This window comes from Barbatula barbatula, assembly GCF_947034865.1.
Source record: "Barbatula barbatula genome assembly, chromosome: 15".
Taxonomy (NCBI): Eukaryota; Metazoa; Chordata; class Actinopteri; order Cypriniformes; family Nemacheilidae; genus Barbatula; species Barbatula barbatula.
Genome location: NC_136778.1, coordinates 6,271,036 through 6,286,605, shown reverse-complemented (window position 1 = coordinate 6,286,605; position 15,570 = coordinate 6,271,036). Strand labels below are relative to the sequence as shown.

At 37.3% G+C, this 15,570-nt stretch overlaps 2 protein-coding genes across 2 annotated transcripts; one reads left to right on the top strand and one right to left on the bottom strand.

The window, feature by feature from the left end:
* Nucleotides 1–1,496: 1,496 nt before the first annotated feature.
* Nucleotides 1,497–5,490, bottom strand: LOC306905109 (serine/threonine-protein kinase pdik1l-B). Its single transcript, XM_079475503.1, has 4 exons — nt 5,274–5,490; nt 4,489–5,145; nt 3,439–3,664; nt 1,497–2,111 (listed from the first exon to the last, which is right to left on the bottom strand). Exons 2-4 carry the CDS (start codon nt 5,101–5,103, stop codon nt 1,879–1,881), a joined length of 1,074 nt encoding a protein of 357 aa, XP_079331629.1. The 5' UTR covers nt 5,104–5,145; nt 5,274–5,490; the 3' UTR covers nt 1,497–1,878.
* A 6,570-nt stretch (nt 5,491–12,060) lies between these two features.
* On the top strand, nt 12,061–14,505 carry pnocb (prepronociceptin b; the record flags this gene model as incomplete). Its single annotated transcript, XM_079474563.1, has 2 exons — nt 12,061–12,187; nt 13,906–14,505. The coding sequence occupies exons 1-2, from the start codon at nt 12,065–12,067 to the stop codon at nt 14,503–14,505; spliced, it is 723 nt and encodes a 240-aa protein (XP_079330689.1). The 5' UTR covers nt 12,061–12,064.
* Nucleotides 14,506–15,570: the final 1,065 nt, after the last annotated feature.

The window sequence follows — 15,570 nt, the reverse complement described above, 5'->3', positions numbered from 1 at the left end:
GATATTATTCATATCCATCACAGAGGGAGACTTCAGGGAAGATGGAGTACTTTTGTCAAAGTAAAAAGCCTTTTTATTTCCTGTCTCGTGCGAGCAAAATCAACCAAAAGGAGATTGGCCACTAACTCACAGCGCTTGAAATCTTGTCAGTTGAAAATACGCGTTTTGGACGATCGATTACACGGCTGCCATTTTTCACGGATGAACATTTCATAGATTTCACATCTGAAACAGAAATATCCCGCCAGCAGTGATGCTTCAAAGGTTACAGTTATTTTGACTTTATATAATTAAACTTTTGCTTTTAGCTGTTGATTTGTAGCGTGGCCATCCTGAATGCTCTTTTTTTTTGCTGTATGATCACTCGATAGGTCGGATACAAATATATATCTGTAAGAGTTACGCTTTTGTATCTTTCTGTGTTTGGATCATCATTCAATAACTAGTATCCAATTGCGTTTGGATGTTATGAGAGATCTCTTCAGCAGAGCACTGGGAGCAAGATACACGAACACCAAAGTGTAGTTGTACCAACTCCTTTAAGCAGTCAACATATATTACATACAGTATTACAGAGTTCAGTACGTTCAACAACATGCCAACCTCAACAGAATTTACCCACTAACACTTTCTGATTCAAAGTTTTTAAAGCATTATTTTTTGTTTTAAAAACATGACTCTACACAGTCAGGGAAGTTAACTTTCATCCATAACAATCCATACTCCTCATAAAGGGTAAATGGGCATGCGAAACTAAAACTTGAATCTTATGTTCTATCCCTTCTCCATTAGTTGGGTATTATTTCCTCAGATTTCTGGATTTTAATTCACAGAAATCTTACAAAGTATGTTGTGCAAACTTTTTTGTTACATTCATAACACATGTATATTTCCCACTTTTGAAATAGAAAACGTTTATATATTTTTTCTGATGTCTGAACATCATCAGGGGTTTAGTAAAAAAATATAAACATATACAGTACATTGGTAATGCATACATCTTTTCCATCAGCACCGGACCGATCAATTCTGACTTCTATCTCTTCTACTCTTTCCAAAAAAACATAGCTCTGTATTCTGTGTAGGCTATTGAGAACAGTTTTTGATTGCACTTATGCTTTTGTTGTCCTTATCTAGTTCCAATTGCTTCCATTGTTTACGTCATCTGAAAGTCTCTTTAGACTTAACTAAAAAAGCGTCTGCTAAATGCAAATACACTTGAGAATTTATTTCAAGATTTGACTCAAAATTGCACATCCATGATTCTGGAATCGCTTAGAAGTGCATCCTTAAAATCTGTGGTTGCCAAACTGGGGACCCCAAGATGGATCCAAGGGGCCACAGATTTTGTGGCTTTTTATGAAAGAAACATTTATCATAGATTTAAAATAATCAAACAACAGAAAATAAGACCACCAACCAAAATAATCGATGTTCCAGCATTGTATAACTGAATATGTTTTTGATTTCATTACAATTCTAAGTTTAAGATTAAAGTCATTATTTGAGGGCCGCCAAAGAAATGCACTCTACACAGTGGGGGGCCTTACAACAAAAAAGTTAGAGAACCGTTTCAAATCATGAGTTTTGGCTATGAAAACATGTTCTTTAAACAATACTATTATTGATACTGTAATTATTATTTTATTGTATCTTTAATAAATATGCAAAATCATTGTAAACAACACACACTAGGCACAATAATATAGTTTTACAATTAATTTACTACATTATAGTAACAGATATACCGCACAAAATGTAAGACATCAAACAAACAAATATTTAACTTTGTGAATATAAACAATGTACAATATACCACAACTGATCCATGAGTTTTATTGGCCTCATATCAATTTCTGTTATTATGGTGCTCTGAGGTCAGTGCATCTGTATAGCAGAGTGGACCCGTTTCTTCAGTTGGTCTGCATTGGGCCGGGCGTCAGGGTCAGAATCAAGCATGTCCAGGAGCAGTGCACACATGGTGGGGTTTGAAGGTGGCGGCAGCGGGGGAGCCCGTCGTGCCCTCATAGGGATGACCAGCTGCAGGTCGGGGTTGTGACATAGTGCCTCTCCTAACGGTGCAAGCCAGCGGCCTCGCATTACATATGCTCCTATAAAAACGGAAAGACAAAAAAAATGTCTAGCTAATTCCTTGAATTCATATCAATGATACACACACGCTAATTAACATTCATTACGGTTCACAAAACGGCAAAGCAACCACACAATAAGATTAATCGGTGGAAAGATATTTATTGGCATTTTATAAACAGGCCAAGACATCTGACCTTTCTATATGGCCTCTAGCAGCGCAGTTGAGTTATAGTAATTACTGAGCACTGCCCGAATAGCTAACACTCTTTATCGGAGTCTGCTGTCCTCCGACCACTCCAGATTACCACAGCTATTACACATGAAGTTAATGGGCTACTAAGTTAAGTGCTCAACAACAAGCACTCAACAACAAAGCTGTCCCACCGATCTTAAGTGCCTCAGATGAGGTAACTAGTGAGACAAGAGTAACTAAAATAGCCACCTGCCTGCCAACGATAGAGAAATGAGCCTTCGGAAATTGGGACAATTTCTATTTCTAGGCTGTAATGTAATGTGGCTTTGACAATCGCAGGATGGAGTTGAGAGCTCATGGCCCTTTTTTTAATGACTCATGATATTTAAAAATCAGACTGTAACTTTGTGATTATAAGGGCTGCACGATAATGGGTTAAAAAACAATCACAATTAAGTTGCTGAATTTTTATCAGGATTAATAATTAAAATGACTACATGTTAAAATCTACCATTGTTGATTTTTTTTGTGACACAATATTTAAAAAACAAATCATCTTTAAACTGAACTCCACCCCAAATATGAAAAATGTGGACCTTATTATGATGTTGTTGTTTAGTGTTAGCTATTAATACATTAATATCACAGCGACTATGCTTGATAGTGGGAGGCAAGAATAGTAATCGCGATCAAAATTAATAACAAACTCAACATCCTCCATAAAAACTACTTCTGTTTGTGGACCCAAGGAGCAAAATATTAATAAATGCAATTAATTTTCACATGCTAAGATTACATTGCAAGCTTGCAACAATGTGTTTTTGCTGTGCCCAAATTGATCCTAAACAGAAACAACATTACTATCCTGGACCAAATCCACTTTGTTGAAAAACAGATGCAATTTAGCCATAATATCTGCTTACTGGGATCTGACTATATCAGAAGAGCATATTAAAAGCATCTGAAAATAAAATAAGAGATACATTTTAAAATTACTTTTATTTGTACGCATTAAGCATTGGCTTCGAAGGGAGTTGAACATAAACAGAAGGGCTATTACAAGTCTTGGGATCCAAACTGATTCAATGCAATAATATCTGTGACACATTGAAAAGCATTAATGACAAAAATACTTTCTTCCGTCGACTCACCAAGTTGTTCTTGATTGGTTCCGTCCTCAAGGAATGTGATTCTCTCCAGCACAGCCCAGAACAACACACCCAGAGAGAAGATGTCAGCCTGGGCTGTGTAATTACGGCCTGCCCACACTTCAGGAGCCATATAGAAATCTGAGCCACAGGTAGAAGATAGAGTCAGTCCACTACGGACACCATCTGTAGGATGGTCAACCATCTTACTAAGGCCAAAGTCTGCCACCTGTAATACAGAGGAAGGGAGTAATGCTGTTAACAACTGAGGATTGAAGATAGAAATAGAAGGTGCATATCAATTTCTCAATTTAAAAACATGTATTCCCATCTTTGCATAGGAAATTAATGTAAGAATGCAAGCCTTAACTTGTTTGATTTACATTAGATGAGCTCACTAGCTTTTAAGTATAGGTCCAGTTCTATTGAAATTAAAATGGGAAAAGCCATATCTAGAGACTAACATCATTAGTTTACCCGAGGAATAAGGCACACCAGATTGATTATACACAGACACAATAACTGAACACTTCTTTAAAAATGCATAAAAAATTGATTCTTAGGCCAATTTATTTTAAACTTATCTTGTTATAGTTTTGCTGTGCTGTATTGATTAACAGAACAGCTTTATGAGATTTAGGTGCCGTTTGTGACTCCAAGAAAAAGAACATCAGCATAAACTTGGATACAGCTCATCAATAAAACACCCTGTCCATCATTCAAGTATATTAGTTCGAAAGTACTAGTGTATTGCTTTGTTCTTTATAACAGCCTAGCTATTAGTGGAACATTGAAAGCATTGTTATGCCTCCTGGCTAGTAAAATTAAATAAAACAGAGATGGGGTTGGAAAAAAAATCAAACAACACACTCAATAACTCCAAGTGCAACATGAAAGCATGTGTAATGGCAAAATCGCCCTTGGTGTAACTGCTATGAGTCATTGGTATTCTAAAACCAATGTTGTTGTTTGTTTGTGGTACGTGCATTGTACTAAAAGTATTTATAAACTGTCACATAACTATGAATATTACATCTTTTTCTGTTCTGATACCTTAATCACTGGTCCTGTTTTAGTAAGAGACACAAGAACATTATCTGGCTTTATATCACGATGCACTATTCCACGTCCATGCAGGAAGGCAATGGCACTGCTGAGCTGCTGAACTACAACATGGTTGCACTCAGCATCCGGAGGCCTGGACAGAATGTACTGATTCAGATCGCCTCCCTCGCAGTACTCCATCACCAACCAGAGGGCAAAGCACCGTCGTGGAACCTCCTCTGTGGACGTCAGTCTCCTCTTCGACCTGGACGAATTCCTCATCTGCGTCTTTGAGTCTTTGTCCACCACTCTCCCTTTAAGAGTGCTCTCGACTAAGTCCAAGGGCAGCCTACCTGATCTCAGGGGCTGCAGTGTTTTTGGTCCGGTCTGTAAGAGGCAGTTGTACAGAGCAATGACATTGGGGTGGTGGCGTGCTGTGATCTCCATAGCCCAGAGCTCCTGCAAGTACAGCTCTATACTCTCTGGGCTACAACACGGTAGACGTTTGATGGCCACCGTGTCACCCCTCTGGCCCCACCAGCCTGTCTCTGACACACGCCCCTTGAAGACCACACCGTAGCTTCCTCTTCCCACCTCCTGCTGCAAAGTGTAGATATCATCCATCTTATCAGCTTTTCCTTGGTGTTCGCATCAAAATTGACTGATCTGTTGATACAAGCACAGAGTTTAAAATAGCCACAACAACACTCACCACACACCTCTGTATTCATGTTAACAGATACACAGACAACAACGATCTAAATACGAAAAAGATGCGGAAAAACTAAACTTACCCCTGAAACCGCGGTAAACGAATATTATAGCTATTCGAAAGGTCGTTGTTTATTTAAATAACCTTTTGAAAACGAGCGATTTTGTCTCTCATACATAAGCTGCACTTCCTCGGTAGAACTTCCGTCTTATTTTAGATCTTCGCGCGGCCTGCACTGTTCTGCGTTTCTATTGGTCAATGGAGTTTCAGTCGTCAAAGTTCGTGATACGGAAACGCCCACAGCGTTTCAAAGTGACCAGTAAAAATAACAGCTCGTGATACGTGACGTTTTACAAATGAAGTGTTTTCTCTTTAAATATAAGTTTTGTTTTTCGTGTTTTAGCTATTCAAAGGCGTCCGTTATCGAAGGTAAAACAAAACTTTTCAAACGGAATAAAGACTCTTATCAAATCAATCGTTTAGGTTTACAAAGGGATTAAACAGTTGTGATTATATTACGACAAATTGAAAATCACAACTTCAAAAACTCAACCTAACTTTTAAATGTGTAAAACCACTGTCACTAGGTTGTCCTTTAATGCTTCCCAAAATTACAAAAATGTCACATGCAGATAAGAAAAAGCTCAAGATAACCCGAGACTCGCTTGACTGTCTGTCTGAACAGACTGTCACGCCTACATTCACACGTCACAGAAAATACTCAAATTATCTTCTTATTTTACTTCGGCTCTAACTATAGCAACACACGAATTTCACGTTGTTGCTTCACTTTTACTTTACCACATTTCTTAGTCTGTTCTGTCAGCATTAAAAACGTGAAGGTTTACTGTAACGTGTGTCAAATAAATGTACACAATTGAAATAGCTACTTTTATGTGTAACTCTCTTTAGCGCACATTAAAGCTGTTCTAGATGAACGGTAAGACACAAATGTCATCCTCCAACATAATGATCTCTCGACTTCATATTTCTTATATTGACTGGTCATGTCTTTGAGTCATTCTTATGAAATCAATTAAGAGCCTCTCATAAATAGGCATCATTGAAAATGATTGCCAAGGGCCTCTCATAAAACATGGCAGTGTCTCCCACAGAGATGTGGACATGCCTCAATACTCTTCATCGGCTCATATAACAATAAAACTTTGCCCTGACGTGATGAAGGGAATGAAACAAGGCTTCCAATCGTTCTGCGTCACATAGGTGAATAAGTCTATCTATAATTGCATATTCTGGGAAAGAACTGACTTAAACATTTTTCCGAGGGGACAATGCATTTGAGTGTTGGACCTGGTTCTGTGATTCAGGCTGTGCTGTAATGGGATGTGGCACAGAAATCGGAGGGGTTTCTGCTGTAGCACCATAGCACATTTTTATTTGTGCTTGTATAGAATCTAATTATTAAGCAGGAAACGGTATGCAAATGCATTGGGCTCAGGTGATGGGGTATTTTTTGTTGTTTATAATAAGTTATGAAAGGCCGAAAATTGGGGAACATTGTGATGCTTATTGGTTTATTTCCTGAATGCTTTTATGTAAATTAGCTGGTTAATTAAGAATGAGATTTTGGGTTTATTTTTGCATCTAATCCTTGTTATTTAACACTCTTTGAAATCACATGATTAGGAAGATCAAAGACAGTTATTGTTTCCTAAAGCAATGTCTCTTCCAAACACTTGTCTTACCCAGAATAGTTCATTTTCAATAGATTTTTCATAATCCGCAAGCATTTATGATTATTATGTGATCGTTCAAAAAAATGATCTGCTCAAATACAGTATTACAGTATTTTTATTTGGCTTGTGGTATCTGAAATAAAGCATCCCTCAATGACCACAGTAGATTTTGTAGTCAGTGGGAATGAGTGAGAGCTTTTTTGAGTGCTTTCATGCTTATACATGCTCCACGAGACCCCAGCAGGTGCACATCTGAATATATACTCCACGTCAAAGCCTCTAGACTCTTCCTCCATTATAACATGCTTGACACAGAGGTTTGGACCATAAGCAAAAATATTGAAAAGCATTTAAATTCTGCATGAATTTGTTTGTGTAATTGTATGATTTATACATCCTTTCAGCAGACAACTTGGTGTTCTGCTCTTATTTCTGTCTGCGCAATCTTGTCTTCCTTTGTGGTGTCCTACCGTCCACCGAGACTTCCCTTTGCCTCTGGGAGACTTTGTTTTTCTCTTGTATGCACTGCTCAACTGTAAATTGCATATCAGTTTTAATTTGCAACCCCTGCTCCTAAGCTAGAGCTCTGCTTGATAAGTGCATGTTAACGCGACTACGTTTCGGATAGTGAATTAATTCAAGGAAAACGACGGTCTGACAAATAGACGCAATACACTATTATATAAAACCATAAATTTCTTGGTCGGAAATTGAATGACGCGTTTTTTTAGCCCAGGTAATTTCTTGTGGGGTGGAGAATGAAGTGACGTTGATTGTTGATCTCGTACGTCATCGTTGACTAAGGGTTGTATGGCTACCCAGGTTGTGCGTAATGCCCCCGTTAGTGTAGCCCCGTTCACAGACACTGAGGGGGGGGGCTGATCCAGAGAAAGGGGTGTGTCGGTATAAGAGGGGAAAGAAAGAGAGCCGGCAAGCAGTTGAATGAGCCCAGAAGCTGGAGATTGGACATAACAGCTACACTTCTAGACTGAAAGTAAAGAGACAAAGAATAAACCTCAGAAGACCTGCAGGTAAAACAAAGTGTCATTGAGATTTCTTTGTAATGGATCCAATTTCATAGTGAATTGGTGCTGGTTATGCCTGTATTGTTGGGTAATTGGTTGGTTTTAACCTATTGTGACCGTATATTTTCTGACTGCTGGTCTATGTTTTATGCAAATGTTAGCTAATGTTAGTTAATATTTGCTCAAGCCAAAAGGACTACAGGTTTTTTTTTATTCAAAACCCAAATTTTATAAAGGGTTGGATGAATTAGGGTGGATGGGTTTGAAAGTCCCTAGGTGATGTTTTAATGATTTGTTCAGCTAATCTTTTTCCATTACTCATGGCCACATGAATCATCTTTGTAACAAACACATACATCAGTGCCATTTAAACTTGGCATAAAGTTGGAAATGCTGCCGTTTTAATTTGCTTGCAAAGTTTGTTTAGAAAGTTTTGTCTTTATTTATTCATCTATTCATATTTTTATAAACTTGTTTTTGGCTCCTTGGTTTTTAAAATAATGTATTACTTGGTGTAGAATAATTAGAACTATACTAGACTATTTGGATGGTATCAAAATTTGGTGTCATCTTAAAATTGAGAATGCCTAAAAGTGTTATAGACAAAAGTACTAGACAAAAAGCTTTTTATAATAAGCTTTCCAAACTGACTTCTAATTTCATAGATAAGTGATTCTTGTCTAAAACTGTAATTTAACTATCGATGTGGTCCACGGAAAGTCTTTTATATTAACTTCAGACTACAGCACAGAGGTCTGTATAAATTGTTATTATAAAATTGAATGTATTGCCACCTATGTAAAGGAGCAACAAGTGCTATGCATTAATACCATCTAATATAAGTACATAACAAAACATACGGAAAAAGAGACATACATTTTTTATATGAAAACATAAGTGAGAAATGTGCTTTACTAATGCTGCAAATTACAAAATTGGATTTCAATGTAAGCATAAATGTACCACATTAGAGAAAATAACAAATAACAATTGTTTTGATTTTAAAATGGGAAAATAACTGTATCATTTGGACCAGCATCTCTATAACAAGCATTTATCAAACAGATCTTTTAAATCCTGTAACATGTCATAGACTGTTGCACGTAACTAAATATTTAGTCTTTATGTTATACTTTTGTATGTTTTATTATTAGAGCTGCAGTATGAAGGATATAATCATTTTGGCTCAAAAATGTTTTTCTTCACTTAAACATTAATGCATTTGTGTAATTTTGTGTCATTATTGAGCTTTGCAGTACATTAGGGAGGCCAGTTTTCTTCAGATGAATTTCCTTTGCCATGTTAAATTGATTTTTACCCAAACTCCATTACAGGAGAAATGTTGCATGCATAATTACATCTATCAATTACGTCTGTACACTCATAAACAAGCAAGTGTAAATCAATTAATGTCCTCAGTGGATTTCCTAAACATTTAAGCGTGAGCAACTTAATATTAATTCCAATGAAAAACATAATTATAGTTTGCACAAGATCACTCAAACCAAACCAGTATAAGGTCAATGCAAATCAAATGTTCTCTCTTATTGATTCTAATAATTGTGACACTTGACTGGATTTCCCGTGGTTTTGTTTTCAGCTTTTCTTGGGGCTGTATGATAGTTTTTTTTATTCAAAAGCTTTTCAGTCTGAGAATTGAAGTCTGAATCATTTTTATTTTGCTTTGAAATCTCAAACGTTCTCAAGAAATTGGGACTGTCTATGACTAAACCATTTTTTTCGAAGCATTTGGCAACATTCATTCACTATTGATTTAAAATGAACTGACGGTGGCATTTTTCTTCAATTTTCTTCTCAGTAAAAATATCATGCCTTCAAAAATAAAGAAAGAAAGAAACCTTTTTGCTCCCTTCAATGCTCATTGTCATGGCCATGGGGTGGATAATGCAATGATTGCTGCTATCTTCCCGGGCAGTGTATATGTGTGGGGGACCATGATCATCTGCAATGGACTCCAGACTCGCAGCCCTCTGGCAATCATTGTGCTTTCAATTAAAGTACCCATGCGAATCCCCCATGCCAATGAGAAGAGGCTCGATTATTTCGATATAGAACTGCGATCTGCTAAAAACTGCAAGATGTAGCAAACAGGTGAGCTTATGTATTATACATCTGGGATGAAGTGCATTCACATTCAAGCTAAAGTCGCAGGATAATATTAATGTGGTAGAGAATTCGTGTTTTTCCTGCAATTAACAAATACAGATCATTCTTATTTTATATTTTTGACATAGCCTTGTTTTCAGGAGATATAAAAAATAGGTCCGAGAAACCCATCAAACGTGATTTCACAGAGTCTTGCATTTAAGCATCTGTGCTTTAGCTGTGGTGCAGGGAAAGAATGAGAATAGGGTCTGGTGTTTACTGTGATATGATCAGGTGGCTGTAGGAGATGGCGAGCAGACCGGTCTAATCCGATTAGAGGCATACCCTTAGATTTGTCACTTCATGTGGGTAAAGGCTCTGGAGAAAGCATGTCCTATAAGGAGAAATTTATCACCACAATTCTGCATTATAGGACCATAGATAGGCCCACCGAAAAATGTAGCACATAACCCTTTGCGTACTTCTTTAGTTCTGGTGCATTGAGATGCATTTTATTCCCCTTCCGAAAATTGACATCCACCTTGAACAATTTCCCTTGTTTTGCATCAAGATTTTTTTGTATCTCACCCCTTTTATATCTCAGTGATTCCCCTATACAGCAATGAGAGGAAATGAATAGAAAATGGTTCCAGCACTTTTTTCTGAACTACTCCTTCATTTGTTCCTCTTTTGTCAATTTATATTGATTAAAAGACTTGTTGGAAGCATGTCTGACGCACAGTTGGTATTGGAGTAAATCATTATGCCAAAAAGACTATAATTTTACGCCAAGTCATAAAACATATTTTAAAGACAGTCAATTAGAGTCAATACTTATTGACTTTCAGCCCAATAACATAATTCATTTGTTACCTTTCCATTAACTCTGACATATTCTTTTAATTAAACAATTATAGCAGAAGATAATCATAGAAAATCAATCAAATCAATCTCCAAATTAAACTATATAAGTTATATTAGTGGGTTGTTCGATTTTTCTGTCACCAGTCTACCTCAAAATCACTTAATTATAATTTTTTTGGCTTTCATCGAAAAAACCTTTTAAAAGTATTGTTCCAGCGTGTTTCTCTCTTAATGCAGTCGTGACTAATGTGTGCTGGCGCAGCGCGTGACTCACAGTTAGATGGTAACTGCATTCCCGCTCTTTCTCCCTCGCGCTCATTTCCTTCTCATTATACCACACACACACACACTAATTCAGACGTTAATTAGGGCCTATGATGAGTTTCCTTAATGAACTTCAATGTGTATGTTAAAAAAACAGATGGCGGTTTGCAAATTTGTACATTTGGTTGCTGAAAGCATTGCTGGTTGATCCGTAGCGTTATGAGATATCAAATGTTACAATTCCACGTGTGAATTCTTCCGATCTGTAAGGGGATTTGATTCCTTTTGAGTGACATATGATGTTATCTGCCGAGGGCCGCGTCTTTGGCACTCAATTGTGGGTTTATCTTTAAAATGCCTGATTATCTGTTAATATCAGGGATTAGTGAGAATTCATTTAGCAGATTGACGCCGGACGAGTCAATAAGGTTATTTCAAGCTGATTAGTTAGGTCATATTGGCTCTATACGTGCACGTCTACACAAACGAAAGGACTTGTGAAGGCTACCACAGTCTGAAAACAAGAATGAGACGGACTAGATAATAAAACAACAAACAAGGACATACTGGCTGTTCCATATAATCCAATATGACTAATTTAGAACCTCTGTTGCTGCCAAATTGCATAATATATTACATTGGAGTATCATTCTGAAGTATGTTCTAAATCCATCCTAGGACCACTTTAAATTTCCTGTTGTAAAAACAGATCTTGGAACGTTTGGAAAACCAGTTGCACTGCTTTGCCCGTGAATATATAATTTAATGAATTGCATTATATAAATCACTTTACACTAAAAAGTGGTGAATAACAAACACTCTGCTTCCTTCCTGTCTTCATTCAGAAAACCCAGAGGCTGCATTGACTAACTTTCTGCTCTGCTTGTTTGTCGCAGTGAATGTTCAGTGTAAACGTCATGAAGACCCCATTTTGGACCCTTCTACTTTTAAGCTTGTGCAGCCTGGGTCACAGTGACTGTCAAGGGGACTGTTTAACCTGTGGACTACTCCTACCTGAACAGCAAGCTTTTAATACACTGGTGAGTAACACATCCCTGTTAAAGGGATAGCTAACCCAAAAATGATCTGTCATCATTTAATCACCCTCTTCTCATTTCAACCCTTTTCTTTCTTCCGCAGAACATGAAAGAAGAATGTTGTTAACCGAACAGCACTGGAACCCATTCACTTCTATTGTATGGACACAAAATCAATGCAAGTGAATGGGGGCAAAGTTAACAACATTTTTCAAAATACCTTCTTTTGTGTTCTGCTGAAAAAAAGAAAGTCATACAGGTTTGGAATGACAAAAGGATGAATTAATGATGACAGAATTTCTATTTTTGGGCGAATTATATCTTTAAAAGTCTACACATTAATCGATTCAATAAGCGTTAAATCTTCATTCAATAGGAAATCCTGAAATACACTATGCACTGTATTTGATATCTCAGCCTTTCTACACTGTAAATGGCCAATGGTTATTAGAAACGCATGTTTTATCTTGGGTCAAAAATGGACAAACCCAACAGAATATGGTTAGATTTGACCCAACGACCGAAAAAAAAGTATTTTTTTGTGTAGTTTTAGTGTAGTGGAGTCTAGTTTAGTTAATAAATACTCAACAAGCCCATGGGTGTTGTGTTTCTTTGGGCGTGGGACTATTTTTGGCCCTATACTATGCAATATGTGTAAATAGGTGCTGTTTTACAAGAACTAGGCCTATTGATCTAATTGTTATGTTATACACCGTATCAAGACAATATCAGTTTTAGTGCCACCTCTCCTAGTTATAATTTAAATGAAAGATGTGATTGTAAAATGTCTGCGAAACAGAAGGTCTTGCAAGATAATAACCAATTTTATGAGGAAACTATGTTATAAATCAACTTTGTTAAAAGTTTGTTGCTCGCTGTCACAATAGTTGCTGTAATCATATTGCTAATGACTGTGCGGACCAAACAGCTGTGACTGGGGTTATCGGGTAATATCTGCCCATAATTGGCTTTTGTGGTGCTGTCAACTGCTGATGCTATGGGGAGCAGTGATTGACACTTGGTGGGGCACTTTTGCCATAGCCAGATGGGACCCTGTGGACATGGTTTTCCTCTGTGGTTCAGCAATGTCATCAGCCCTTACATTTCATCAATAGTTACATTTCATCAATACGCAAACATGTATTTGAACAAACATTTCTTTACATTTACATGCATGTGTTGCAAGGCACATGTAATTCTCTATTCTTTAACTATACCGATATGTATTCTACATTGAATCTCCTATCTGACATTTAATTCTCGATGGTCATGCACATGATTTATAGTTCCGCTTCATTGCTATATCATTCATGATCTATGATCTAATGTATAGACAGTTTCACCTGCGACATAATCCGCCTCATGATCCAAACAAAGCATCTCATGAGCATTTTGTGAATTCAATCAGCTTTTTAATACAGACATGCGCTGCGGCTCACATACACAATGAAGATTTTTATCCCCATTCCAGTCACTCAATTATCATATTATTTCTTGCATCAGCGCCTACATATCATTTCACATCCCATTTCACTGCTTAGATCCTGTTTTCACGTAGCATAGTCTATAACCAAGGGCGTATGAAGGATTTGCAGGTGGGGGGTGTATTTGAAAACTTGGCTATCTCTACAGTCCAATGAGAAGTGGAAAGACGAACATAATATATTTTTCATCAATTGCTGTCTATAACCCCTTTTTCTTTTCTATCTCTGGTTTTGCAGGTATGTATCCTGGAATGTGAGTCACAGGCATCCCCAGCATTAACCTGGGATTTGTGTTATCAAGCGGTGGGTTTAAACCAGCTACCTCTCGCAATACAAGGAGAAGAAACATCAAAGCGCTCAGATAATGAATTGGAGCCTGTGGCCACGGTAAGCATAGAGAATGACAATGGTGTAGAATTTACCGAAGCTTTGGAGCGATTTCGGCACGCCGTGCAAGCTCTCCGCAGCCAGCAGGCCTCAGAGGAGGTGGAGACCCCACAGAATCCTGGAGTTTCGTATGATCTGGGGACAGAGGAGGAACAGGATGGTGTAGATGCGGTCGAAGAGAAGAGCAACGATGCGGGTGTGAATTTATCCAAGCGATTCGGAGGCTTTATGAAAGGTCGCCATGGCTTTAAAAAATTGGTGAGCTCCGGGAGGCCTTTGCAGAAACGCTATGGTGGGTTCATAGGGATAAGGAAATCCGCCAGGAAGTGGAACAACCAAAAGCGTGTGAGTCAGTTATTGAGGCAGTACCTGAGCTTGACGGGTCGTTCGGGTCGTTCTGGCCACATCAGCAACATGTCGGCAAGAATCCGAAGACAGAATGACATGTAGAGATGCATATGGTACAGGCTCTGGTCTTTCACTTACCTCAACTCACAACAAGCTGCTCATCAGCCATCAGTAACTTCAATCACAACCCAGAACTAGATTAATCTGTGTTTAATAACAAGATAAATATTTTGTAGCTTTGTTTGTATTTGACATCTTCATTGTGCCACTGACATCAAAAATACCCCTGCTGAAAAAACTATAGAAACCGTCACAGAAATTGAAATTAATTGAATGGTAATAACAGGAATTTTAATTAAAACTGTAATGGTCTTTGTGGGACTCTATTGGTATGTGTTGGGTTCTATTCATGGGATGTTATCTGGCAGAGAACCAAGAGAACAACATAAAGGAATTTAATAAAGGTTTAAATCTAAACATGGTGATGATGGAAAACATTACATTTGTATTTTTTTCAGCAGGGAGATAAAATGTTGATGGTTGTTAGGACAAATGTTGCTGATGAGAACATTGTTCATTTATGGATTCATAATCCTAAATTTCATTTTGAGCATTGTTGAAATAAATAAAAAGCATGTGCAATCAGTTATACAGTATATGAGAGCAGTGGGTTTAGTGGAGTCAGGGCGCTTCTTTCTTTTCTTTTTTGTGGATTGACTCAACTGAGAGAAAGCACTTTATTTATATTTGCAGTACATTACACCTTGCACATGGTCTTGTGCTAAAATTGGTTATGTATGTCCTCCTAAAAATCAATAACTAATTATCTTAAAGTGATAGTTCACCCAAAAATGAAAATTCTGTGATCATTTGCTCAGCCTCATGGCTGATATGGACTCATATCTATAAATAACTTTTTTCTGTTCAGAAAGATATTTGGAAGAATGTTAACAATTTCCATTCTGTGACATTGATGGCCATAGTTGGAAAATGTAATAGTAGTCAAAGCTGCCACAGAATTGTTTGTGTTCCTAAATTCTTCAAAATATCTCACTTTGTGTTCAACAGAACAATAATATATATATATATATATTTCCTACTATGGTAGTGGATGATGTCACAGAACTGAAAATTGCTAACATTCTTACAAATATCTTAAATATTGTT